Below are 25,844 nucleotides of genomic sequence, written 5' to 3'. Positions count from 1 at the left end.
CGCAGCCCCACCAGTTTAGTTTCACATCCTGGACGCGAGTTGGCATGCAGCTTGCCAAGTGGAGGGCTTTTAAACTGGGCTAAACACTAATTGCTGCCCTATTTCTTTTATGTTGCTTCGTTCCCATCTGCGATGGTGCTTCCAGACCTCCACAGCAGCCAGAGCCTCATTATAGCAGACAGTTGACAAAGGCTGGGAAACAGAAGCAGGATAGCAATCTAACCACCGACTAGAAGACAAGCTCGGAAAATTGAATCAATGACAGGGGCCGGCTTGTGATTAAATCTTTAAGGGATATTAAGACTTCCAGATTTGAGAAATCTTAATTATTCATCTAAATGGTTGTGGCTATCTTTGATACGGGAACAAATGGTATGTAAAAACTGAGAATTGGGCTGTGTGTTGAGAGCTGCGATTGGTGGCCTTTTGAACGAGAACACTTACAAATGTAATATCTGAACAAAGGATTAGAAAGGACCTACTTGTTGAGCGAGACAATTCAAAGTCTAATTGTGATAGTCTTTCTTTTCTCCCCTCTGGTTTCACACATGTTTGTCTGCTATGGTTTTTTTCTACCCGTAGAGGGCAAGTGGAGGGGACACAGCGAGAGAAATGTGGAGAAGGTGAATGGGTGAAAGGATAAAGCAAGAGAGGATGGGATTGTAGAAAGAAATAAAGACGAGAGAGCGTGAGGGATAGAGGGAAGGCGGGGAGTAGATGGGCTGGTCAGCAACAAAGCCCAACGTTGCCATGGAAACATGTTTATGCCTCACTGATGCATCTTGTAGATCCAATTAGAGACTGATTGTGTCCATGTCTTCATAGACTCACACACGTGAACCGGGGTTTGGTGTGTGCGTACACACACACACACACACACACACACACACACACACACACACACACACACACACACACACACACACACACACACACACACACACACACACACACACACACACACACACACACACACACACACACACACACACACACACACACACACACACACACACACACACACACACACACACAGACGCACACTTGAAGGTTGCTGCTGAAATGCAGAAATTGTTAAAAGACATTGGACAAAGGATTCCCTACATTCTCACTCGTATAGGCCCTTGAATTAGCACAACCCCTCCCTTCACCCTCACAAGCAACAGACAATAGCGCCTCACCCTTTTTCTAAGTTTGTGCCCTCATATCATCAGCAAAAAAACAAAACAAAATGTGAGGTCGGATGCACCTGCGTTGGACCATTTTGTCAATTTCATTTTGTATTCATCCTTTGATGTGATTGAAGGCATTTATTCGGTAATGTCTCTCTAAGAAGGATGCTCATGAATGGTGCAAGGCCTTAATCCGATCATGTTCATTTTCATGGGGAGTTATTCTGCGAAAATGCGTCTTTTTAAATGATTGTTTTGTACCATGGCTGACCTTCTTCCAGTGCTATAAACAAGATGAGGTATATCCCTATTATATAGTACTCACACGCTCCTCTGTCTTACTCATATGAAATTAACTCTCCCCAGCCCATCTGAGGTGTCAGTTCTTTAGTGGGCCATGATGAAATACGTAATGCAGATAAGGTGAGATTATGCTCTCAGAGAGAGACAGTGCCCCGGCCCCTGATGTCTTGTTAAAATGTGAGGGATCAGAAATAACAGCAAATGCATTGCGCACAGCTAAATCCTGCTTAAATCCGCTGGCATGAGCAGATCTTGCAGATAGGCTCTCTGCTGTGCTCACTGTCTGCGATCATAACACACAGATACGCACGCGCACACACACACCCGTGGTCAGTCCGGCTGTCTGGGTTAATGCTTGGCTAACTGGGACAGCAGAGCTGAACCATGTTGACATTTTAAGCCTCAAACAAGTCCAGAACAATGATTCAGCCCAGTCTGACCCCCGCACCCCCCTTTCAGACCGCAACCTCAGCCCATTTTGCTGAAAAAATATTGCGCACACACACACACTGACCTGTATAAACACACGCACGATTGCTCAAACACACTGCAATTCCTCGTGTGCCCCTGCCCCCACTTGTCACACGCATACTCGTCTCCTGCTCACAACCTTTTGTGAATACAAGAGAATAGAATCTGATCTGATTGAGTTGGCAGAAGTGAGCGAGGTGGAGTGGTACAGTAAGGCCAAATGGATTATCTTAATCCCCTAGCAGATGATCCGCCAGTGGGAAGATGAACCAGAAAGCCTGACCCCGCACACTGTTTGCCTCATACTTGGACCTCCGTTGTCAAATCCATATCATGTTCAAATCTGCCTTATATGTAAACGTATATGTGTTTACAGTAGGGCCTGGACTCAAATGCTTGTTCGCATATGAGTTTACTGTTTAACCACCAAATTTTGAATCCTTTTAAATGGGTTACTAATTGCATTTTTGCTGGAAGATATAGTCCAAAAAATTTAAAATACAATTTGGTCATAATGGTAAATGGTAAATGAAGTGTACTTCTATTAAGCTTTATCCACACCATATCATATATCATATCAGAGTGTACATATGCGTCCGACATGCTAACACAACCTACAGAAAGGTTTTCCTTTTTAGTTTCAAATATATTACTGTAAACCTCCAGGATTCCTCACCGCACACTGGCTAAAGATGGAACCCAGGTTTTTTTTGTTTTTTGTTTGCCTTGGTAAAGTTTTAAATCCATCGCTGTGTCATGTCTGTTGTAGCAGTTAGCTTACATTCTTTGATTTCCCCAAAAGAAAACACTCGGCCTTGCCTTGAGATAGTTACATGTTTTACAAACTTTTCCAAAGTTTACCTTAAGTTGCCCATATATTATTACATGGGCGGGCAAACTCGGTCCTCGAGGGCCGGAGTCCTGCAGGTTTTTAAGGTTTCTTCAACACAAGCTGATTCCAATCAACAGGATTGTTATCAGGCTTATGCAGAGCTTGCTGATGAGCTGATTATATATCAGCTGTGTTGGAGAAGGAAAACATCCAAAACCTGCAGGACTCCAGCCCTCTAGGATAGAGTTTGCCCATTCCTGCATTATTATAACTATTTTATTGTATGCCTCTCCGATATGAACATAGCTCTCTTTTGAATTCTCAATGACATGTTCTAAATCAGTGGTGTCACACCAAGTTCTACTGCTGGTGGTGTTAGGGATCAAACCCACATCACATCATCATCTCTGGTTTGAGAGCGCAGGTCACTAGTAGTGAGTTAAACTTCTTGGCCACTGACACAGCTCAGCACCGTATATGAACACTCAGAAGCAAACTGACCAGTTGTATTTCAACTAATTCAACTGGTAACATAAATCACCTCAGGGTGAGCCCACTTCAAGAACGTTGGTGAAAGACAGACAAATGAACAGAATGTCATATTGCTTGCATTATTGTTATATTTCATTATATATTATATTACATCTCATTTCAACAATAAGCTGTTTTTTGGCACTCACATATATATATATAAAAAAAAACATTCTATTACTTGCAGCTGTCCTAACTGCCATAGCTTGCCTTCTTTTCTGTGTTTTTGACCTTCATTTGTGTCCACGTCACACACCTCTTACGCCATTAAAAACTTTCAAAAATTTTCATCTGTTGCCTTGATTGGTCAAAACAAAATGTGCGACGATGTCGCATCGTCCAATCAGCTCAAAGTATTGTACAGCAAGCCCTGCCTTTCCCGAAGGGGTCTGCTTAGGTGAAGCACCAGATAGATAATGTGAAGAACTCCCTCGAGTGAATCACAATTATCAATCTGGCTGGCGAGGTTATAAAGATCCCCCCACATCCCCGGACAGGGTGTAAAAAAGTGCCAACAAGGACGTATGGTCACTCTAAGTTAGCTAACGCTAAGCTAACCCCTGTGAGGGTTCATCTCTCTGGTCGACCTTCCAAATTTGCAATCTCCCATCTTACTGGGACGTATAAGAATGGCAAAAGAGGACACATAGTCGCCCTAAATTAGCTAGCGCTAAGCTAACCCATGTGAGGGTTCGTCTCTCTGGTCCATTATCCATTATTTGACTAAACGTTGTACACACGCTAACATATGTACATATGTGTTGCCAATCGATCATTCTTGTGACACTACACACAACAATATGCTATGATTCATTTGCACTTGAATCCGAAAATTCCGATTCAGCATTTGTTTTTAACGACCAATTGGCATCTCAATTCGAGTCACCAGCCCGAGTTTACATGATGTTCCATGCCGCTCTTCCTCTAATCATTTTAATGGCTGCCATTTTGTGTGTGGCCAGGTTGTTTCCTTCCTTTGGTGTACTTTATTTCCAACCTGTGTATGAGAAGGACCCTCTGAGTATTTGTGTGCCTGAACATGGTCAAGCCGTAACTTGTCATGTGTTTGCGGGCCCAAATTAACGGCTCTGCCTAAAAGCTAATGCTGGAGGATTTAAAAAAACATTAAAGCCCAAAGTATTAGGACTATATAAACTGTTTAGAAATTTTGTGGCTGCGTTTCCAGACTTCCTTTATGATGTGTTACTTACAGTCTGCCTCTTTCTTTTTGCCTCACAGATTTATTGCTGGCAAAGGCCTGATTATCTACCCAGAAATTGGTGACAAGCTAGATATCATCTGTCCAAGAGCGGACCAAGGCCGAGAGTATGAGTACTACAAGCTGTACTTGGTGAAGAGGGAGCAGGCGGAGAGCTGCAGCACGGTCCTTGATCCAAATGTTCTGGTCAATTGCAACAAGCCGGAGAAGGACATCAAGTTTACCATCAAATTCCAGGAGTTCAGCCCCAACTACATGGGCCTGGAGTTCAAGAGGAACGTCAACTACTACATCACGTGTAAGTTTCTTCTGAAAGCTGATCTATTGTTGTCGTGATTTAACATTCATTTATCCGGAGGGGCTTGACGGAACAAGTAATACACTCTGCTTCACACTCTGTTGAACACCGACATGTGTGGCCAGGCGCTCCTTAGTTAAACTGTCCTTTAATGGTGACTGCGGCATCACCGTGGCAACGGCCCAAAGTGATGTACTTGGCGATTGTTTAAGGTCAAACAGGAAGTGGACTCTCAGTTAGTTTTCCCGAAATGTTTATATTATAAGAATGGTAAGATTAGTTGAAAAAAATCCCTTTCCTAATGCTTATACTTAAATATGCTGAGGTACTTGTCGCGTTTAGGGCTTTGGAGGAGGAAATATTGCAGTGTTTTTACAGCACATAAAGAAAACATGCATTCCACCACAGCCAGCGCCAGCGTTTTATGAGTGTTTACATTATAACCCACCCGTAAGAAAAGCAATGAAATCTTCCACAATGTTTTACTGAAAACGTCATGAAACTCTCGGTTTATCAGCATTTAAGGCTCAAGAAATCTTTAATGACTTCTCATAAATAAGGCGACTATGCCAGACCTGACCATTGTCGAGGTGCCTTTGAACAAGGTACTGCACACCCCCACGGTTTCAGGGAAGCACTGCGGGCCGCGAAACTCTGATAGCTCTCCTTGCATGCTTGCATGTGTGTGATCATAATTCTCTTTGTTTCTCCGTGATAAATTATTATCGGTAAAATAAACCCACAGGGTACTATGATTTATAGTCTCATCTCAAATAAATACCCCTCTTGCCAATCAGAACTGAGGATTTTTATGCAGTACAGGCAGAATCATGAAACAGCTTTTCATTTCGATTGTGCTTGTAATCATAAAATTGTGGCCAGTCAGTATATATTTTTTAACATTGCCAATTAGATGTTTTTTTTAACAAATTCTGCGATGTAAAAATATCAATCCTATATACTATATACAACGGATATATCACATATATCGTGATTTTTTTTTATAGCTTATAAACACCATGTACATACATTAATCAGTAATAAAGATCCATTCCATTCCTTACTGTTAAATTACCCTCGTTGCTACCAAGAGAACGTTTAGATTTCATGTTGATGGTCTCTCTCTCTCTCTCTCTCTCTCTCTCTCTCTCTCTCTCTCTCTCTCTCTCTCTCTATCTCTACCACATACACCATACGTCCATTTTCTGCATTGCTTGTCCTCGCGAAGGCTACGGGTGAGCTGGATCCCATCCCAGACGTCCTTGGGCGAGGGACGAGGATATCAGACAGACTAAATACAAACTATTTCTTAGATGTGTCGAGAAAAGAAAACCATTCTAGTATTTTGTTTTAAATAACTCTCACAGTATGTCAGCACCCTCTGAAGCAAAAATTCACATTAATGCTAATCTAAACAGCGCATGTTTTTCTTTTGTGAGCTCTTCCTCAAAGGCAGAGTTTAAACGAGGCATGATGATGTTTTTAAAGGGCTAGGTATTACTGTATGTGGGCTCGGGAATGAAATAGCTTTTATTTTTATAATACCGAGATGTCTTTCGGGAACCCTTTGGGTACTAATGTCTCATGCGGTTTGTTGCTGTTTTATGCTACATTTACTTTATGATCCCAGAGGGCATCTTTCAGGTCACCGTGGACAAAACGGGATGGGCGTGAGACAATTTTGGGGAACATGATGGACAAAGTTGACAGGTTGTAATCCCCATTGATGCCTAGCCAGAATTTTAACCCCTTCAGACCCGCATTTTTTCTGATGGGCAAATAATAATTAAAAAAAAACAACTGATTTTGGCTCTTTTCCCGCATAAGAACAACATGGAATTTTTTGGGGGGGTTATCTCAGGTTTTTATTTGTTATAGTGGGCGCCAGGATAGTATGGCTGTAACATGTTGTAAGCTTAACAAGCTTATATGTAACATTTTTAAGAATTTGTAGTATAATATTGCTCATACTTTTGCTTAAGTAACATTATAATTATGGACATTTTCCTCCACAGGGAAATAGTAGAGTTTTCTGACAGGTGAAGGATTTGAAGCAACAATTTGTAGACTTGACAATAACAACTTTATTGGACATCTGTAATGTCTCCGCTGTGTAAGAGTGTATTGATGGTGTAGCAAGTGGGAGTACTTGCCTGCAGTGCTTCAGCAGACATGCAGGCTCCATCCAAGTGATCATTATTAGCCTCATATACTGTAAGTCTCCCATGTCAGCAATAATCAGAATTTGTATTTGTCTTTGTTGTATATTAATGCTGTTGTCCTTTGCAACAGGACGAGTTCACGTTATTTATTACACCGCAGCCTGTGCATGCACCGTGGCTCACTTCATCTATCATATATCCTGTACAGTATAATAGCCGTGCCAGCCACATGTACAGTTTGCATTTAAAGCCCAAGGGGCAGACAGTGAGAGCTGAGCGCATGTTTGTGTTTTTTCCTGTACAGTAAGTAGAGTGCACTGCATGTTTGTGTATGAAGGCTTGCCTTGTGAATGTTGCCTCATTGCCTGAGGTGGGAATGTGGTCCACCCACTCAGCCTTACGATGTAAATCCAAATCTAAAGGGCGAGCCTATCCGGCCTGATTTATTACTGTTTAACATGGCAGAAGGATGCAACGTGAGGACAAAAATCCCACCTGCCCTTTGACCCCCTTGGCTCTGTATGTCTTTTCTTTGATCAACTCCACCACCCTCTCCACTATATGCTGCATGACTGCGGCTGAACAAGCGACAAAAGGCATGAGGTAAAGTAAGCAACAAATGGTGCAGTCCGTTGCCCTTGTTTCACTGCAGGGGATGGCCACCACTTGGTTCTGTGCATCCCAGGCCAGCTCTGACAAGCATGTGTGTGCGTGCACAGAGGGGAAGGGGATGGCGGAAGGGCTAAAAGTCAAAACCCACGGACAAAGGGTCAGAGACACAGCAGGGGTCAGTAATGATAACCCTGCTCTGATCTAAACTCCAGACCAGCTCCAGCCTGTGCCATCCATCAGTACACACGCACGCATGCACGCACGCACGCACACACATAACCAAACAAACTGGCTGCATTTCACTGTGTTGTCTAAACACGGGATTTGCAATGAGATGTTTGTGTGGAAAATAGCTGTGCTGGTTTTAGAGGCTAGAGGGCTCAGATGGGAGTGACTTAAGACTGCAGGAATTAAATGAAATAAATGAGCGCGGGGAAAAGGGTAGGATGTGTACACAAAAAAAGAACAGCGATGTCAAGTGCCGTCTTTGTCTGCTTAAAAATTTGGGCCTTTCAGCCTACAAGAATTCCACTTGCTTGATGTCTTGGTTTGCGTTTGTGGAATATAAAGCTCTGTGGAATAAAGCCAGCTGGTTTGTACGTGAATGCAAATTGCAGTTCAGACCTGCTGGAGTCCTCTGTTGCTCGCTGGAGAAACTTGAGCGCGTTCGAAAAAAGAAATTCGCATTGTATGCACTGCACTGAAGACAAATGTGCAAATTGTCAGTACTCATGTTGCTTTTGAATAATGAACCAGATGTCAGCTTTGCTGTTAAATATGGGCGTATCCACCTGTTGAAGTTCAGCATATTCAAATGTATAATTATATAATTAATCATCTCAGCGTGGTGAGTCTATTGTGCAGTTTCATCATAAAACAAAGAATGTTTATGTAAGACCATCTCTTTTGCTTGAAGTAGCCTTTTAATTATTTATTGATGTTTTCGTTAAAGTGATATTGTACATTTATATGTTTAGTTTATTTGACATTCATGCGCTGAAATAGTTTTTTTTGAGTTACTCACCTCTAATGTACACACACATCCATAATGCACATTAGCCATAACATTATGCACAACTAGCACAGCACTTGTCTAAATCAGGACATTATTCTCATAAATTACATTTTTGGTAACTTGATAGGAATTAGTACGTTTTTCATTGCCTCTTTTTCCATCACAATTTCCGATTGTTTTTTCTCTCTCTCTCAAAAAGCCACACAAAGAAACCTTGAGGGAACAAATACTCGTGTGGATCTGTAAAAAAAAGTGTGGATTTTTGATGACTATTTCTATAAAGAAAACAACAACACTTCTTTTCTTGAATATTTCAATCTTGTCATTCCAGAATTCATTTTACATATAAGGTTAGTTTTTTTATTTTTTATTCTTTCATCGAGTTCTCTTCAGGGCTCCAGAATGCCGTTAAATGTTTTTTTATCTACTTGCGCATGTGCAACCAGTTAATCTGCTTTTTTTTTTTCATTATTATTGTTGAGTATTTTTTGTTACTGACAAACTTCTGTTCCACACATCAGCCAATTTACAACTAATATAGTGGAAATGAGTAATTTACAGTGTGCATTCCTAAATTTTCTACTTGCACACTGATTTCAGGTTAAGTACACTGTGCTCCTAGTAAAAGTTAGTTTAGATCCCTACTCTTGTCGAAATGAAGGTGCCTGAATGCCGGCTGTGTCTGTGTGTTCTGGCTTGAGGCCGTCAGGCAGTAAACAGAAGCAGCCAGTCCTCATACACCCCTTTAGTCTTCTCCCTTGATTCCTTGTGTAGGGTAAGCCTGATCCTTCCTGACAGCTGTCACTCTCCATCTTAGTGTGCCGTCGTGGACTCAGAGGTCTGTCGACTTTTACACCGGAAAACTGCCGCAGCGGGGCACATACTCCCTCACCTTTGGAGGATTCCAGCCCTCATGATGACTAGCAGCAAACAGCGGAGATGTTTGTGCTCTTGTCACTCATTTGGTTTGACGCTAAATCCCGGGAAACTCTCTCAACTACGAGCAGCAAGGGACAGATAGTGTGTGCCCGAGGATCTGGCAGTTACGCAAATGTTTAAAATTACCTTTTCTTCTTTCTCTACCCTATGCATGGTTGCTCAAGCCGCCTTTAGACTCAAGAAGACATTTGACAGCTGTATTTGACACGGTGGGATGATCTCAGCATTGCTCACACTTGACAGGATTAAGGTTAGAAGTCGTGTTGCACATCACCAATACTTATTTTCTTTGACGTGTTTTTTCCCCCTGTATTTATTTATTCTTCACAACCTACACATACACTCCTGCCATTCTTTTGCTTCCCCTACCATTGGCTTGTTTACACGCTATACAATTTTATTTTACAAACTGGCTTGCCTTTGGGTTGAAGTTAAAGGTCAAGTTTGAAATCCCTGGCCAGGTTCATATTAGATCACCAGATCCTCCTTACCCTACCTTTGCCAGGGAGTAAATACACCAACACACAGAATGTCCACATGTATGCTCCCACACTTTTGGTTTTATACAAACTACGGCAGTAGTAGTCACGGCAATAGTCACTTAGACTCAGATTGTGCAATAAAAGTAATCTTTCTAAAACAAAAAAACAAAAACGTTAGATGTCATCTTTTAGCGTTAACATGAAATTACCATAATCAAATCACAGCCCCCTATTCAAATGACATGCATTTGTCAGCTGCGCTCTCGAAAAGACAAAGGCATTTTGAACGTCAGATTATAGAGATGCAAATGATTCACACATTTTCCAACTTGCAATTAAATGGGTTTTTAACATCTGGTAACCTCCTCAGTAAAATCACGCAAAGATTTGAATTACAGCAAAGAAAGACTGCTGCACATTTTCTTTTTGTCCAAATGGTTGCGCCTCGTGCATGCTCTTTATCAATGTAGAACAAAGAACAGACACTATTATTGCACATTTATCAGACGGTAGACATTTAAAATTACTTACAGAACCAGCAGCATGATCAGATGTTCTTATTTCTGTTATAAGAGCATAGTAAGTGGATGAAAAATGTCAGTGTTGCTTGTTACCCTAAAAAAGTTACTTAGTTACTTTACTGATTACTCGCTTTAAAAAGTAACTTACTTTAGTGATTACTTGATTTTAAAAATAACTAAGTTAAATTACTTTTATAGTTGGCGTGGCTCAGGGTGTAGAGACGGTCGTTTTGTAATCAGAAGGTCGGTTGTTCGATCCCCGCTCTCCTAAAGTCATGTGTCATTGTGTCCTTGGGCAAGGCACTTCACACACACACACACACATTGCCTTCCAGTGCTACTCACACTGGTGTATGAATGGTGCGAATGTTTGGTGGTGGTTTGAGGGGCTGTAGGCACTCACTGGCAGCCACGCTTCCGTCAACCCGCCCCAGGTGTGAATGAGTGTGAATGTGTGAGTGCATGAATAATGTATCCATTCCGTTGTAAAAGTGTCTTTGAGTGTATAGAGAAGCGCTCTATAAATCAGATGCATTATTATTTATTATTAGTTACATTCAGCAAATACCGACCACTGCTTAACATAAAAATGAAATGACACCCAGTTTTGACACTTAGTTGGAACTGCATTTTTTAACAGTGACATTTAAGAATTTTTTTTTATTAAAAAAAATAATATAAAGACAACCTTTTTGACTTAAAACATAATTACTCTGGATTTCACTTAACAAAAATTGGCTACTTGTTTAAAAAAAAAGAAGACAGACTTTCTAGACTTCACTTAACATAAATATATTTTAAAGTAAATAAAAAAGGCAGTCTTTTTACATTACATTAATGTTGCAATGCCAAAACTCAATATTTATAATGCACCGTATATTGGTTATAAAAGTAACAATAATTTGCATTTTGACTACATACTGCATTTATGTTTTTTTGGGGGCATTGTCTTATTAGAGCTACATTATCTCTGTAGACAGCACAAAGTGTGCAATAAACCTTGACATTTTTGTTTTCACAAACTCAAAATAATGAAGGTACTTCTAGCTTGAAAATCTCCTTCCTACTTTAACGCCAACAGACGGTAACGTGAATTTGAAAACTCCCACAATGCCTTTCACCATGTTTAAGCTGTAAATACCAGAGTTCCCCTTTCTTACATGTTCTATAACTTATAGTAACTTGTTTAGTGACTTAAGTAAGTATTATTGTCTTAGGAATCAGGTGCTTTGCTGTATTTTATTATTCCTTAGTTTTACATAAAAATATGGTTGTGAGGGAGACACTGTGGATGAAAGCTGCTATACTCTCGCAAATACTGACATTACTTTCACTTATGAGCAAAGTAGTAACTTTTAAAGTATTTAAAGGGTAACTATAGTCTGATTACTTGACTGTAAAAAGTAACACGTTAGATGAGTTGTTACTTGAGAATTCCTACATTTTGGAGTAATGCATTACTTGCGTTACAGGCGATCAAAGTGTTCAAATGCTTGTTTTGTAGTCATCATAGAGCAGTTAGTGTTTCAAATACTTAATTAGCCTCCAATGCAAGCTTCACCTGAAGAAAATCCAAGTTGCTCATTCACTCGGGCTAACTATCATTGATGTTACCGATTAGAGTTTTAAGTTGCTAATCAGTAATACTTAACGGATTTCCCTTTCAAAGTAAACCCCGCTAACAGCTCAGGTTAGCCCCGGTGGAGCAGCACGGCCCGGGATAAGAAGATTTAACCCCCACTGTCTGAGTGTTTATGGAGCAGCAGTGTAATATGTGACTTTCTGCTTGCTTTGCAAATCTATCCAGGCTGCCTCTGCTACTTCTCCTTAGGATATTTCATGCTGAGGGGGGTTAGCAGGCACAGCATTATTGCCTTTCGTTTATTACAGAGGAGTTTGTTGAGAGTGGGGTATGGCGGGGGGTGGCGGGCGTCCATGAGGACTTTGTTGCAAAGGCAGGCGGGCCTGCTTACGTGGCCAGCCAAATGAATGGTTGTCATTGGTTACGACTGAAGCCTTCAAACCTAGATGATATATTCATGTATTCATCTCAATTAGTTGCCTCTGTACATCTCCTAACACAGACACTCAGCAGAGCTCCACGCTTACCTTATTAGAATACTTTACCCCCCACCTCACTGTCTTCCCCTCCTCTAATCATCCCAACCGTCATTATTCAGCCTTTAAGATCTCTAAATGTGTTTGTGAGCCTTGCTGAGATTGTGTTCCAGTCACTTTCCTTAACTGATAGCTTGGATCTCCTCTCAGCACACAGAAAACAACACTGCTATTCTTTTTTTTTTTTTTTTTGTATTTCTTCTCAACCTCATTTGGCAACCTCTCACACAACGTTCCTTTTCTCTGTGAGCACTTCTCAAAAGTTGAAAGTAAACTTCCTTGTTTCATTTATTTCCATCTGCAATGTCAAATCCATCTTGGTGCTTTTAAAACCTCAAAATAGCTCCAGGCAAAAAGAAGAGGAGACATTTTGAGACTGCTGGAAAGATTAATGTTTGGGGAAGTGATCGCGAAGAGTAAATGTAGGAGATGAGCATCATTCGCCTTATGGTGAAACATTGCGGCCTGTTTCTGGATAAAAACATATAAGCATGATGAAACAATGGCAGCTTATACTCTCTTTAACACATGCAAATGGATGTTTCCTCTTCCAGTTCAGATGTCTGAGGTTGTTTGCGCTGCGCTTTGCCAGCAACGCATATTCTTTCTTCACGGGCCAATGACTGAGCTGAAATCATAGCCCTCTGTCAGATGGGCCTCACCCCCCCCCCCCCCCCTCCAAGCAGCTATAGAACAGCGGTTTCTGTTTTCCGAGGCGCGTTCTGAAATGACTTTGTTTTCCAACAGCCGCTCTGTTGCACCCTCAGACGGCTCCTGCCAAGAAGTCCTCCTCCTCGAACTGGAACCTGAGCTTGTTTCTCATCGGAGAAATATGGATTTATAATTATGGAGGTTATTAGTTTTAATGTCTTATCCTTTCTGAGGAAAACCGCTGTGTGCTCAGTGCGGCCGCAAATGAGTGCTGGTGTGAACATTATTGCAGAAAGCCCATTTTAGGGAGGGGGGGGGGGGGGGCAAGAGAAAAGAGTCTCAGTGATGAAATTGAATCTGCTCTGAGCAAAGCAAACAAACATGAATCACAAGGCGGTGATAGAGATTGCTGTGGTTCTCCAACGGATAAATAGGGAATATAAATACTGTTCTGCAGGCCAGGACCGTTTCAGGCCTGTTTCTCTGAATTCGGCTCAGTGGCAAAATGTCCGTGTTCCATTCCAGCCTGACCACAGGCGCACCAACGCAGCAACAGGAGCAGACAAACGTGTGCGTGCAAACACAGGAATAAATATCCTCAAAGCCACATAAGCAAATTCAAATCTATATAAACTTATAACGTCGCACTCGCATGCAAATAGAGATCCGGAAAAGCAAACAGTAAACAGCATGCACTCATGAGACTGCTGTGCGCATGTGATGATTTGCATTCAAACCAAGTGTGGCGAAGACGGGATATTTTCAGTCTGATTTTGGGTGTGAATGCTGGTGACCACACTTTGTTCACGTCGATGGATGGATACTGCAAATAAAGTGTCATCAAATAAGTATGTGCTGTATAATTCAGCCTCTCACATGATGATTTGATTAAAATCCAAACCCGCAAGTGCAATTTTGTTCCCTCATTCTCTTCCTTTTCAGTTTTTTCCCTGCAACATAATCTTGCCCAACTCTCACCAGCCGCTCCTCTCTTTAGATCCTCCCCACCTCGCTTCTCCTGCTGCACACTGACAGATCCTCCAGGAAATTGTTTTGAATCTGCCAGACATTTTTGTGTTGTAGCTGTTTATTTGTATTTGGGGGGGCTCAGGGGCTCGGGGAGCCGACGTCGCTCCCTCCCGTATTGGAAGCGAGGTTAAGCCCCCAAACTCTTTCGCCGCCCTGCGCCAAAAACGCTGATCCTCGATCAGCATGGCTTTACCGTGTAACCGATACCGGGAGGAGGCGAGAGGAGCGCCGGGGAGGACGTAATCAGCGTGTGTTTGTGCACCAGCTACTGGCTTTGTGTGTATTAGGATGTAATCAGCAGCATTTTCTGTATGGTCTGCTGCACCCTCTGATTGGGCTTTTGTCAAATACCAAGTGAAGGGAAGAAAAATCTTTTTCTTTTCGTCGCCGTGTCACCGATCGACCCTTAGAGCCTCGCTGAAGTTGGTCAGCTGTGGTACAACATCACAATCTACATCGCTGCATTTGGATGTGGACTTGTGTGCCCCTCTGATTTTGTTCAGTTTGTGTATGCTACAACGGTTGTATGCGCATGCTTGCTGATAAGGACAATTGCACTCCTACACACACCTGTGTTATTCTGTCTTTCTTTGACCTCTATTTTCTCTTTCTTATAATACACGGACGCCTGGATTTTATTTTTAAAGCACCAAGTCACAATAGCAATTATCTCTTGTCATGTAAAGTAGGATTAAGTGCACCTTATATAATTAGAGACACCATGAGTGAGCGTTTGGATAAATTCCCCCCTAACACAAAGAAACCTTACAGAAGAAGACTCAGAGTGGAGTTGATCGGGCAAATATTTGCTTATAATTTTAGCTTCCCATATCTTAGCTTTTTCTTTTCGTAAATCTCGTGCCCGGCATTTCAAAATACATTAAAGACGGCAAACAACCACACGCTGATATTGATTTTGGAGTACTTCCCTTACGGGTACTGATGTCAAACCCAAGGCCCGTGGGCTAGATCCGGCCCGCCATGTCATTTTATGTGGCCCACAAAAGCAAATCATGTAGCTTTCCACGAGACTTGCTAAAATCTGAACAAAAATCTTCACTTTTGCAAGATTAAAAAATAAATAAATTCTACAGTAACTTGAACAATAAATCAACAAACTATTATCCTTGACTTCAGATATCAAAACTAGTAAGCTATCAATTTTTGGTGTATATGTAACAAAGTGCCCCGCGACAAAAACAAGTTTGACACTCCTGGTATGGACGCTATATCTCAGAGACACACCTTTTAATTCATCAATGAATGAATCAATCAAACTTAACTTCTTTCTTGATCAAGTCAAGTCAAGTTTATTTATATAGCCCTTAATCACAAAAGAGTCTCAAAGGGCTTCAAATGCCCACAGTTGACAAATATTAACGACATTCCCTGATCGAACAAGAGGGCAAGGAAAAACTTTCAAAAAATCCATGAGGGGAAAAATAAGAAACCTTGAGAAGGGACCGCAAATGTGGTAATCCCCCTTCCAGGATGACCAGGCTGCAATGGATGCCGAATGGGCAACAATTTACACAGTTTGTGATACTTAACAGTAAACAATATTAACTAGAAAAGTGCGATCTTAAAGCCACCGTGTGTAATCTTTAGCGCCATCTAGTGATGAACTAATAATTCATTAAATTTAAAAACCCACTATTGATTTCAATAATATGCAAAAATAAAAAATAAAAATTATATCACATCAACATACTTTTTTTTTATACAGTATAAACGTAGGTCTAGTAATCACTATTTATATTAAATGGCTGCAGTCTCAGGTTACAAGATGCTGACATGTTTTGCCGCCATCTTCCTGCTACAGATGCCCAAAGAACAACTTTGCGAACGTAGTTAGCCCTTGTGGTGCTTGCGGCTAGTGACGGAACTTCCACAGCTGGGGCTCCCGTCGCTTTTCACTTTCTGCTTTGCTCTCGGAAGCTTTTATGAGCTTTTTTATTACTAGCTTCTCCCTCTAGCCGCTCTTGTTAGCTGCTCCGGCTAAATCTGTCTCGCTCGGGCTTTCGGTGCCGCTCGCCGGGCTTCACACCGGCTACCAAGTCGCCGTCGCTGGCCGAGATGCTCGTTTTCTCACGCAAAATAAGAATTGGTGGTAGGCTTGTGGAGTTTGATCTCTCTGAGCCACCGTAATGTGCATGCTTCTAAATGCATGCGCTTCGGCTGCATTCTATGCTTAAGTGAAATCTAGTGGTCACTTATTACTTACACACTGTGCCTTTAAGACCTACGATAAATCTGAATTCTTTATTTCATAAAGACATTATTGACAATGTTATGCTTCCAACATTCAACATCCAGTATTGAACCTTTTTCCAGTTCCGCCAACCATATGCTAATTAATATCTGATTATTTAAACATATTAATTGATTACTAGGGATGGGAAAATTACGGATAACAGGTATCGCTATGGGGTTATTGTGGCAATTTTACAATTAAGAACTAGAAATTTGAAAACTAGAAAATTGCAATTAATTTCTTGCAATTTTAAGGGAAAAATGCTATATTGGGATATATAGATCTTTATTTAAAAGTATCTGTCATTGTTTTGTTTTTTGAGGGGGGTGGGGTGGATTTTATGTATCTAAAGGACAAGTGGTATCGGTACTTGTTATTGATATCGGTGACTACTCAAGAGTCGCAATGCACCTAAGAAATAACTATTTCTTCCACTCCTGTTGTCTTTCATTTGCACTTCGTGTTTGTGTCCCGGTAGCTTAATATTTTGCTAGCTCCCCTGGCCTGTTTTGCATCTACTCCTTGCGATGGCCCGCAGTGTGTGTTGTTGTTTACTTGTATGTTTGTGTGCCATCCTTGACGTGTGTTATTGCGGCAAGGATGGCCCAACTCGTTGTCATAATTCAGCCTGAAAAGGTCAGTGACGATGAATCACCCTTCTCCTCGGTCCATGAACAGACACAGTCTTGGAGCAGTGCACACAGATGACTCATGCGCACACACATACACTGACATCCAAGAGCATTTGCATAAATGCACACACAACTGCATTATTATTTTTTTTACACGCATAAGCACTTGTGGCGAGTGTGGCTATTTTGTCTTTGTCTCTTTGTTAATGTTTTCCAGCTCTTCAGCTCTCTTTATCATTCATAGTGGGGGGGGGGGGGGTAGTCTTGCTGCTGCGGTATTGCTCACAGATGAGCTCTTTAGCACGATAGATTTTTGGAGCCTTGTGGCCTTTGACATGTCACTACTATCTCCCATCACATTCCGATCCTTTCCACTGCTCCTTTTATCAGCACAATTGGCTGATTTGTGGCTCGTGGACCTTTAGATTGGAGGAGGGTCACTTCTTTTTGGAGTCCAGAATCCTAAACCACCTTTTATTTTGACGACAACAAAGACTGGACAAAAGGCGAAGAGGATCAGTTTTATCATCTGGTGGGATTTACTGAGTGAACTAGCGTTCACCTCGTGTGATTATCACTGCAAATGAGGCCCAAAGAGCAAAACTTCAGTTAGCCTCCTGCTGGGAACAAGCTCACCAGGAGACCTTTTGTCTGCATGTGTCTGCTGATTACATAACCAGACAACAGAGCACAGCTCACAAATGTGTAGTTTGTTGTTGTAGAAAACAACAATTAGAGCTTTTAAAAAGAGGTTAATAAAATAATTAAGAAGCGGATAGCCTAAAAAATATATTGTGCATACAGATAGATGGATAGATGGATATATAGATGAACGGACAGACGGATAGATGAACGGACAGACGGATAGATGGATGGACAGATGGATAGCTGGATGGATAGATATTGGATGGATAGATGGATAGATATTAGATAGATGGATGGATGGCTAGCTAGATGGATGGATAGCTAGCTAGCCAGGTAGCTAGCTAGCTGGCCATTAAAAAAATAATAATCTATTAGCATTTATTCAAAAACATTACAAACGAGGTAAATAGAGTAGCACATGTACAGCACATTCTGAAATCTATTAAAAGTGAGCTAATGAGGGGTTTCAAAGCAGGCAGGGGATATTTTTTTTAATCTTCAATATAATCAACATCTCCTCACCTAATAGTTTTTCATACCTCACATGCCACGATTGGTCACAGTCGAGAGATGTCAGCCACCTGCTATAAGCGCCTGTAATGAACGGTTGTCATAAGGAAAATAAGGGTTTTCCATTCGACAGGAAGGCATCGTAAAAGATGAAGGCCTGGATTTATTCATGCTGCAATAAGAACCTGTCGCCTGCAGCTTGTCATCTCATCCTCCTCTCACTGATCTGCGCGCTAAAAAAGACGATAAACATCTGTATCGCCATATAAATCAGCGATTCCTCGCCGAATACTTGGTCTCAAGCATCTCTGGTGTCTGAAAGGGAATGTTTAAAATCTACGACACCTTTTTACTCCTCTTTTATTCTTCTTCAGATCTGAGTTTGCATACCTTTGTCTCCTTAAAGTCAAATAATCTAAGGAGGAAAAATCATTCTCCAGTAAAACTGCAAACTCATAATACGTGGCGAAGGGTCACTTTGGATTTATTTTACGAGGTGTGCTAATATCCCCATGTAAAAAGGAGCACTTCACTTCACTGTAGCAGCTTCATAATAAAAGGAGTGCATATGCTCACTTGAAAAGCAGCACTTGATGACCAAAATGTCCCTTTGACATAAAAAAAAGTGCTCCAGCTAAAGAGTGTGACATGCAAGTGTCAAGAGACTGCATTGTCTTTCTCTTTCATACGCCCCCATGCTGAATTTGCTGCATCAAGGATTTCTCTTTTGATTGTACTGGAAACATTTCCTGCAGCCGCTACGAGTTGTTTCATTTCATTACAAGACTCTCTTACTTTTCCCTCTGTGATACTTTCCCTTGGCCATCAATTTTCTCCGCACAAGTGTGTTTTTATGCTTAATAGAGAATGAAAATACAATTATATGCTCAATTTAACCGTGTTCGCCATTTTGTTTGAAGCACGAGGGGGAAGTCTTTAGGAACTTATCAGAATGTACAGTGATGATGCCAAGGGGGATGACAAGTCGGTGATGTCAGATGTCAGACTGTTGAGAGACTAACTTTTCCCTTGCTGCTTTCTGTTGTAAAGAAATACACTGGACATATGAGGAGATTACTGGGAAGACTATTTTCTTAAGCAAGGATGAAACAGTTTGGATTTACAATTTGTTATACACGCTCATAAACAAGCCCCGTGCACACATATTGAGGCCGAGACAAACAGTAAGCAGCAAAACCCATATGAACAATATTAACCTTTTGCTCTTGAGTGAGTGTGTGTGTGTGAAGGGGGGGACTGGTTGGGGGGAGGGGGTGGGGGCGTGTTGCGCCCCAACATGCCTCCAACCAATTGGAAGGTAAATGACATTTTTTCCCCCTCTGTGACCCAGTTTTTCCTCTGCTTATTTCTCTGAACACGCAACATTTCGACTGCCATTAGTTAAACCATGTCAGCGTCTGAGAGGGGAGTTCATAGGCAAGTGTGTGTGCACTCACTTTATTTTGGTCTTTTTGTGCTTGTGTTTATTGTTTGCTGCACTTGGGGTGCATTTGTTCACCTGTTCATTTAGTGTATTCAAGGGTTATACTGTGTGAGTTACCACCAGGGCTGTGTCATTAAAACCGAATGATAGTCAAGAATAAAAAAAAAAAGAATCAGGTTATTGAGGTATTTTATTTTAAGGGGGTCCTGATCTTCCAGGCAATTTGGGGGCAGCGTGGTTCCCATATGATATTCACAACTATGCCAAAGACATTAACTTTTGATGGTACTCCTCATTCCCGACATCACTCACTAATGTATTTTTCAACAACCTTAGTGGCTGGCAGTGCAGATTAGTGTCAGACATTTGCGTAACATGCCTGCATGTGCCAGCAGGCATAACCTCTGCACTATCCTAAATGTTTCTTGCTTCCTGACAAGACACACTAACTGCCGAATACATCATGAAATGGTCTAATTGTAGCTGTTCATTTACTTGAAATTTTTTTTCCACAGAAACGTTGTAGTGTTTGTGTTCGGACCAAAAAGCTCCACTTGCAATTTGTGTTAACTTCAGCAAATGGCATTTAAATGATTTTGAATCTTGCACATTGTGGGAACATAACAAAAAAACTAAAACATGTCATAGTCCAACAGGCGAAAAATCCAATGTGATTAAAAAGATAAATGGAGTGCACTTACAGTATATATCAGTGTATCTATATCATACAGCGAGTGCCCCGCTTCACAAAGCCTCACATGCAGTAATTTGCAAATTGAATGTATTGAAATGTAGAGTACAGCAGTACTGCTGTTAACATATAAACTCTATAATTAATCCATATCAGATTGAAGTGAAGTGAATCGAATCGAATCAGAAAAAAATTGAAATTGGAAACAGGAAATAGGATCGATACCCAGCCCTACTTTTTTAGTTTAAAACATCTCACTGAAACCAGAATCCTGCTCCCTCTGCATTGTGGGCAATGGTAGAATCCAAGTCAGTTATTACGCCTATTGCTGTCAGCCAAAATAAAAAATCCTCCACACCGACAGGTATGAGTTCATTATAGATTGAGCTAAAGCTAACTAACTGAGGAAATGTTCTCTTTTGTGCTTTATGCTTTGCCATGTGTGACGGTGTGAGATAGACACTATTAACAGAGGTTTGACGCACTGCCAAAAATCGGCTTCATTTAGACCATACTGCTGACGAGTTGGTTTAAAGCTCGTTAGCTGACTAACTAACTATCCACATACACGTGTATCCAGTTATGGATGAAGGAACCCATTTATGTGTTAACAGCTTGACTAAACCGCTTAAGCCCACGTGACGCATGCCATCTCTCCACAAAGCTACGTCATACACATTGAGTTATTCATTAAAGAGACAGTACATGCAATAGTTTTTACAAGATTTCATTGAGGTATGGTCTGAAGTTTTTCTGTTGCTGTTTGTAAACACTACATTCAAAACTGACGCTTAAGGACGCTGAGGACAGCAGCCAACCAGGAACAAGCATGAAACCAGCCCACCAATCAGGAGCGGGCATTCGCACAGCGAAATTTGCATATGCCACTGTTAGTAGGTTGCCTCCTCGGCTTGGCTGGAAGGAAAACGTTGAGTCTCCGCCCAGAACTGCGCCAAACAGGCCAACACAAATCGTTTGAACCATACCTTTTGATCTAAGCGAAAAAATTTGGAATTTAAACTCGCTTTTCCCATTCGGATCACCACTGATTCATGCACGTCCCTAGTACTTATTAGGACTCTTTTTGAGTAAAATTTACATTTACTACAATGCTAGTGCAAGGAGCTAAGATGCATTACTTTCTAAACTTTATTGTTCACTGACAAACATGCAACATTTCAGTGTTGTCAATCATTTTGGCAGGTCCAGATCTGTATGTGAAACCTGGAAAATACATAGAAAGCGCCCCCCCCCCTTTTTTTTTTATTAGGCTACTGTCAACATTGTTAATGTACCCTTAAACTGCAAAACACATTAGCGCATATGAATCAAAATATTACCGCAACCTCGAAGCCCTGTTTGAGGCTGCACATGATGTGGATAAAAATGCTGAGGTTTCTGCAGCTGGAGCTGAATAGTACTGAAAAGTGCCATTAGAGACAATTAGCTACTCTGTCATTAGGGAGGCTTGCGTAGGCTACTGCCAATAGATGATATTATTGCTGAAATAGCTAGTAAAGGTGAATTGTGAAATGTTCCGTGCCACACAGACACGATGGGCTTACATCTCACATTCAGGGTGATTATGATATTATTAGTGAATATTTCATCAGCTGTCGCTTTCTTACATTAATATTATGCACAAGCATTTGAGAATCTACACAGCCTCCTGCAGGCTTTTCCATTTTATTGTGTCAATCGACCATAATCAAAATTCCACTATCTTCCCTCCCCTTGGTGCATTCCTGTCAGATTATATGGCTATCCGCTCTGAGGCATGTACGCACATTTTGAGCAGGTCTCATTCTGCGTGTGTGTGTGTGTGTGGGTGTGTGGGTGTGTGTGTGTGTGTAGATGGAGCAGGCACACAGGGGAAAGCTTGAGAATGCGATGTGCTCTAAGATGAGTGTGTCCACATCTGTCATATTGGAGTGGGCTCAGTCTGTTCCTGTTTGAGACAGATGACTTATTCCGCTCCCTATGGTCCTCTTGTTATTCTGCATCCTTTATCCCCGACTGATCTGATGGGCGACCTGCGCCGTGTGCACATATTTTATTCCCTCATAGTGGAAACTTCAAATGCGATATGTCTTCAGGTGTTTGTGTCACGGGTGCTTTGCTGAATGGGAGCGAGGGCTTTGCGGCATGCTGAGTTGGGAAATGGAGAGTGGAGAGTGCAATGGTGTTAAAGCTCTTCCCTGCTGGATTCAGCACAAGGTGACACAAAGACACCCGCAGCTAAATGATGCAGAGTCTCTCTGTCTGCTGGCTGATGCCTGTGTTCACACACACGCACGCACAGATACACTTTCAGACACGTTGAGAGGTGCTGACAGGTCCTCTGTAGAGGTTAAAAAGCTTTTATAGGCAGCCTGGAAGTCCTTAAACCAGTACGAAGAAAATATATATAGAATATGTGCACACGTAATGCGAAGAGGGCCGTCTAAACATCTCCACACACCCTAACGTACTGATGCGTAACACAGTCACAATAGTTAGAGAGGACGAAAATTGGTTAGTGTGAGAGAATCAAGTTGGCAGACACTTGTTTTGCACACGCACACAGAGATCACCCCCCACTTGGTTTCCCTTCCAAACCAAGCTCACCACCTCCCAACTCCTCACTTCATCACCTCTTTTCAAATTTCCCTCACCGCCATATGCACACCGACAGCCCTCCTCCGCCTCGTGCACGCGCGTACACACTCGCACAAGCGCACTTCAGACAGATCAAGTCTCACTCCTCCCTGACTTGGCGTGCAACAAAAAAAAAAAAAAAAGGAATCACCAGCTTCCTCTCCTCTGCTGACGATTCTCACCCAGCTCTCCTCTTTCAATCCATCTCCTCTTCACCGCACGTGCCCCTCCCTCACCCTTCCGCAGCACCTCCTCCCACCCCCGTGCTAGCCCATAGTGCTCTCTGCTGGGAGGATTTAGAGGTACCCTGTAATTTCGGTGCCGGAGGAGCTCTTAAGTCCTTCCTGATCTTTTGGCTACACAGGCAGCCAGCCTGTGGTGTTTGTCCGGGTGTGGGGATTTGTGTGCGCGCATGCATGCATGGGTACATTATACTTCCTTTTAGTGTCTGCTGCACATTTTTGGAAGGTATTTTAAGTAGGGATTGGCGAGTACCAATACCAGGTATGGGCATCAATAATTATGATGCCATTTTACGATCAGGACCACTATGATTAGTAACAAGGAATTTGAAATAAGAAGAATAAAAAAAGGCTATTGATAAAAAAAAAAGAAAGGAAAATGCTACATTGGGATATATAGGTCTTTTATTATTTATTTATTTATTGTATTTGTCTATTTTTACGCATCAAAATTAGGGATGGGCAAGTGCCGATACCAGGTGTATTGGGCCAATGCCCGGCTTTTCTCCTATTGCACGACATACAGCTAGAAATTAGAAGTTAGAAAAATAGAAAATTGCTGTTAATTTCGTGTGATTTTAAGGACAAACGCATTGCAAATGCTTTCTTTATAATGATCTGTCATTGTTTTTTGTGTTTTGAAATTGTAGGTATAAAAAATACTAGTGATATTGGTACTTGGTATCAGTATTGGTGACTACTAAAGAGTTGACTACTAGTACTGGTAAAAAATAGATAAATAAGGAAAAATGCTATATTGGGATAGATAAGTCTTTTATTATTTATTTATTTATACATTCATATTCGTAAATTTTGTTTGGTGGGGGGGTGGGGGGTATATCAAAATTATCGATGGGAGAGTGCTGATGCCAGGTATCGGTATTGGGCCAATGCCCAGCCTTTCTCTTATTGTACAATCAAGAGCTCGAAATGAGAAAAATAGAAAATTGCCATTAATTGAATGTGATTTTTAGGAAAAATGCACAGGGTCTTTCTTTATAATGATCTGTCATTGTTTTTTTTTCTTTTGTAATTGTATGTATCAAAAGTACCCGTGGTGTCGGTACTTGGTATCAGTATCGGTGACTACTCAAGAGTTAAGTACTATTACTGGTATCGGTTTGAAAAAAAAGTGGTATTGAACATCCCTAATTTTAAGTTAAGGTTTGTCTTTGTGAGACTGCAAATTTTTGCGCTTCAATTTGTGTTTTCATCAAACCCCCCCCCCCAAAATGTTTTGACAATAATATGTTCTATGCAGCCCCACTAGTCTAAATATGGCATTCTGGTTAATACTGCGTTAGTGGAATATGAGTTAAGCAGCAAAATCCAGCCGTTTTTATCCATTTTAGGGGGCGGCCATTTTGCCACTTGCTGTCGACTGAAGATGACATCAGTGTTGCTCAGGTCTCAGGTAACAACCAATCATAGCGCAGCTTCAGAAAACTGGTGAGCTGTGATTGGTCGTTGCTTGAGACTAGTGAAGTCACATATAACATATTATTGTCAAGAAATGTTTAATATTGACGTCCACTTAAAGGTGTGCCCACAACAAGCAACAGTTGCATACTTGTTGAAGACAAAGTGCTTTGTATGTCCTAGTACTGAGTATGATTTTTTTTTCCCCCTCTAGACACTGCCAGGATTCATTATAGAAAAGAAACACGATAATGAACCACAGGTCCGGCTGCGCATTCCTAATTCATCTGAGCTGATATGAAAAGTCGAATATATTTTCCTTTCCTGTCTGGAAGGCTGTGGTAGAAGAGACGACGAGCAAGAGGCTGTAGGTTGATTGCATATTTCCATTTCTATTTCTAGGACAAAGAAATGAAGGCCTGATAGGCTGGGACATCTATTTAGATCCATTTCGTTCAGGCGTAATCAGGCTTTGGCCCTGCCCTAATACTCGGGATTAGAAAAGGTTCAAAGTGCAAACATCCATATCCTTCATATTATTCCAGTCTGCCTATTCCACTCTTAACATGTCATGTCATGTGTGTATGTGTGAGCGTGTGTGTGTGTGTGTGTACATGCTTGTATGCATGTCATGGCTGCAGAGGGGAGGGTTATCTCTGGAATCATGCCCATAAACCTAATCTAACCCTCTCTGTGCTCATTCATGAGTGAAATATTTGTGCAAATAGCCTCTTTTTCCCTCCTCCATCGCTCCTCTTTTGCTTTGTGAGCGTAAATAAAAATGAGATGGAAATATTGCAGATATGAGAAGTGGCCATTTTCTGTTGTGATGCCGCGTTTTAATGCACAACCCACACTCGTGAGTGCCGCCTGCTTTGCCTGAAATGGCCTATGCTTTGCTTTTATGCTAAGTGCGGGTGATCAGATTGTGCATTTCCTATCCCGCTCGCAAATATCGACATTATAGCGGGCGGTTGCTGTGACTATGAGGTGCCTGCTCGGTTCGTCGAAGCAC

At 41.5% G+C, this 25,844-nt stretch overlaps 1 protein-coding gene across 1 annotated transcript in view; it reads left to right on the top strand.

Moving 5' to 3' along the window:
- Positions 1-25,844, top strand: part of efnb1 (ephrin-B1) — an 82,862-nt gene that overhangs the window by 31,017 nt on the left and 26,001 nt on the right. The window contains exon 2 of the mRNA XM_086084865.1: positions 4,549-4,826. Coding sequence (XP_085940991.1) covers positions 4,549-4,826 — 278 coding nt within the window. The remainder of the gene's footprint in view (positions 1-4,548; positions 4,827-25,844) is intronic.

Source organism: Leptonotus elevatus, chromosome 9 (assembly GCF_054856555.1).
Source record: "Leptonotus elevatus isolate MCC_2025b chromosome 9, RoL_Lele_1.0, whole genome shotgun sequence".
NCBI classification, from domain to species: domain Eukaryota; kingdom Metazoa; phylum Chordata; class Actinopteri; order Syngnathiformes; family Syngnathidae; genus Leptonotus; species Leptonotus elevatus.
This window is presented reverse-complemented; position numbering and strand designations above follow the sequence as displayed.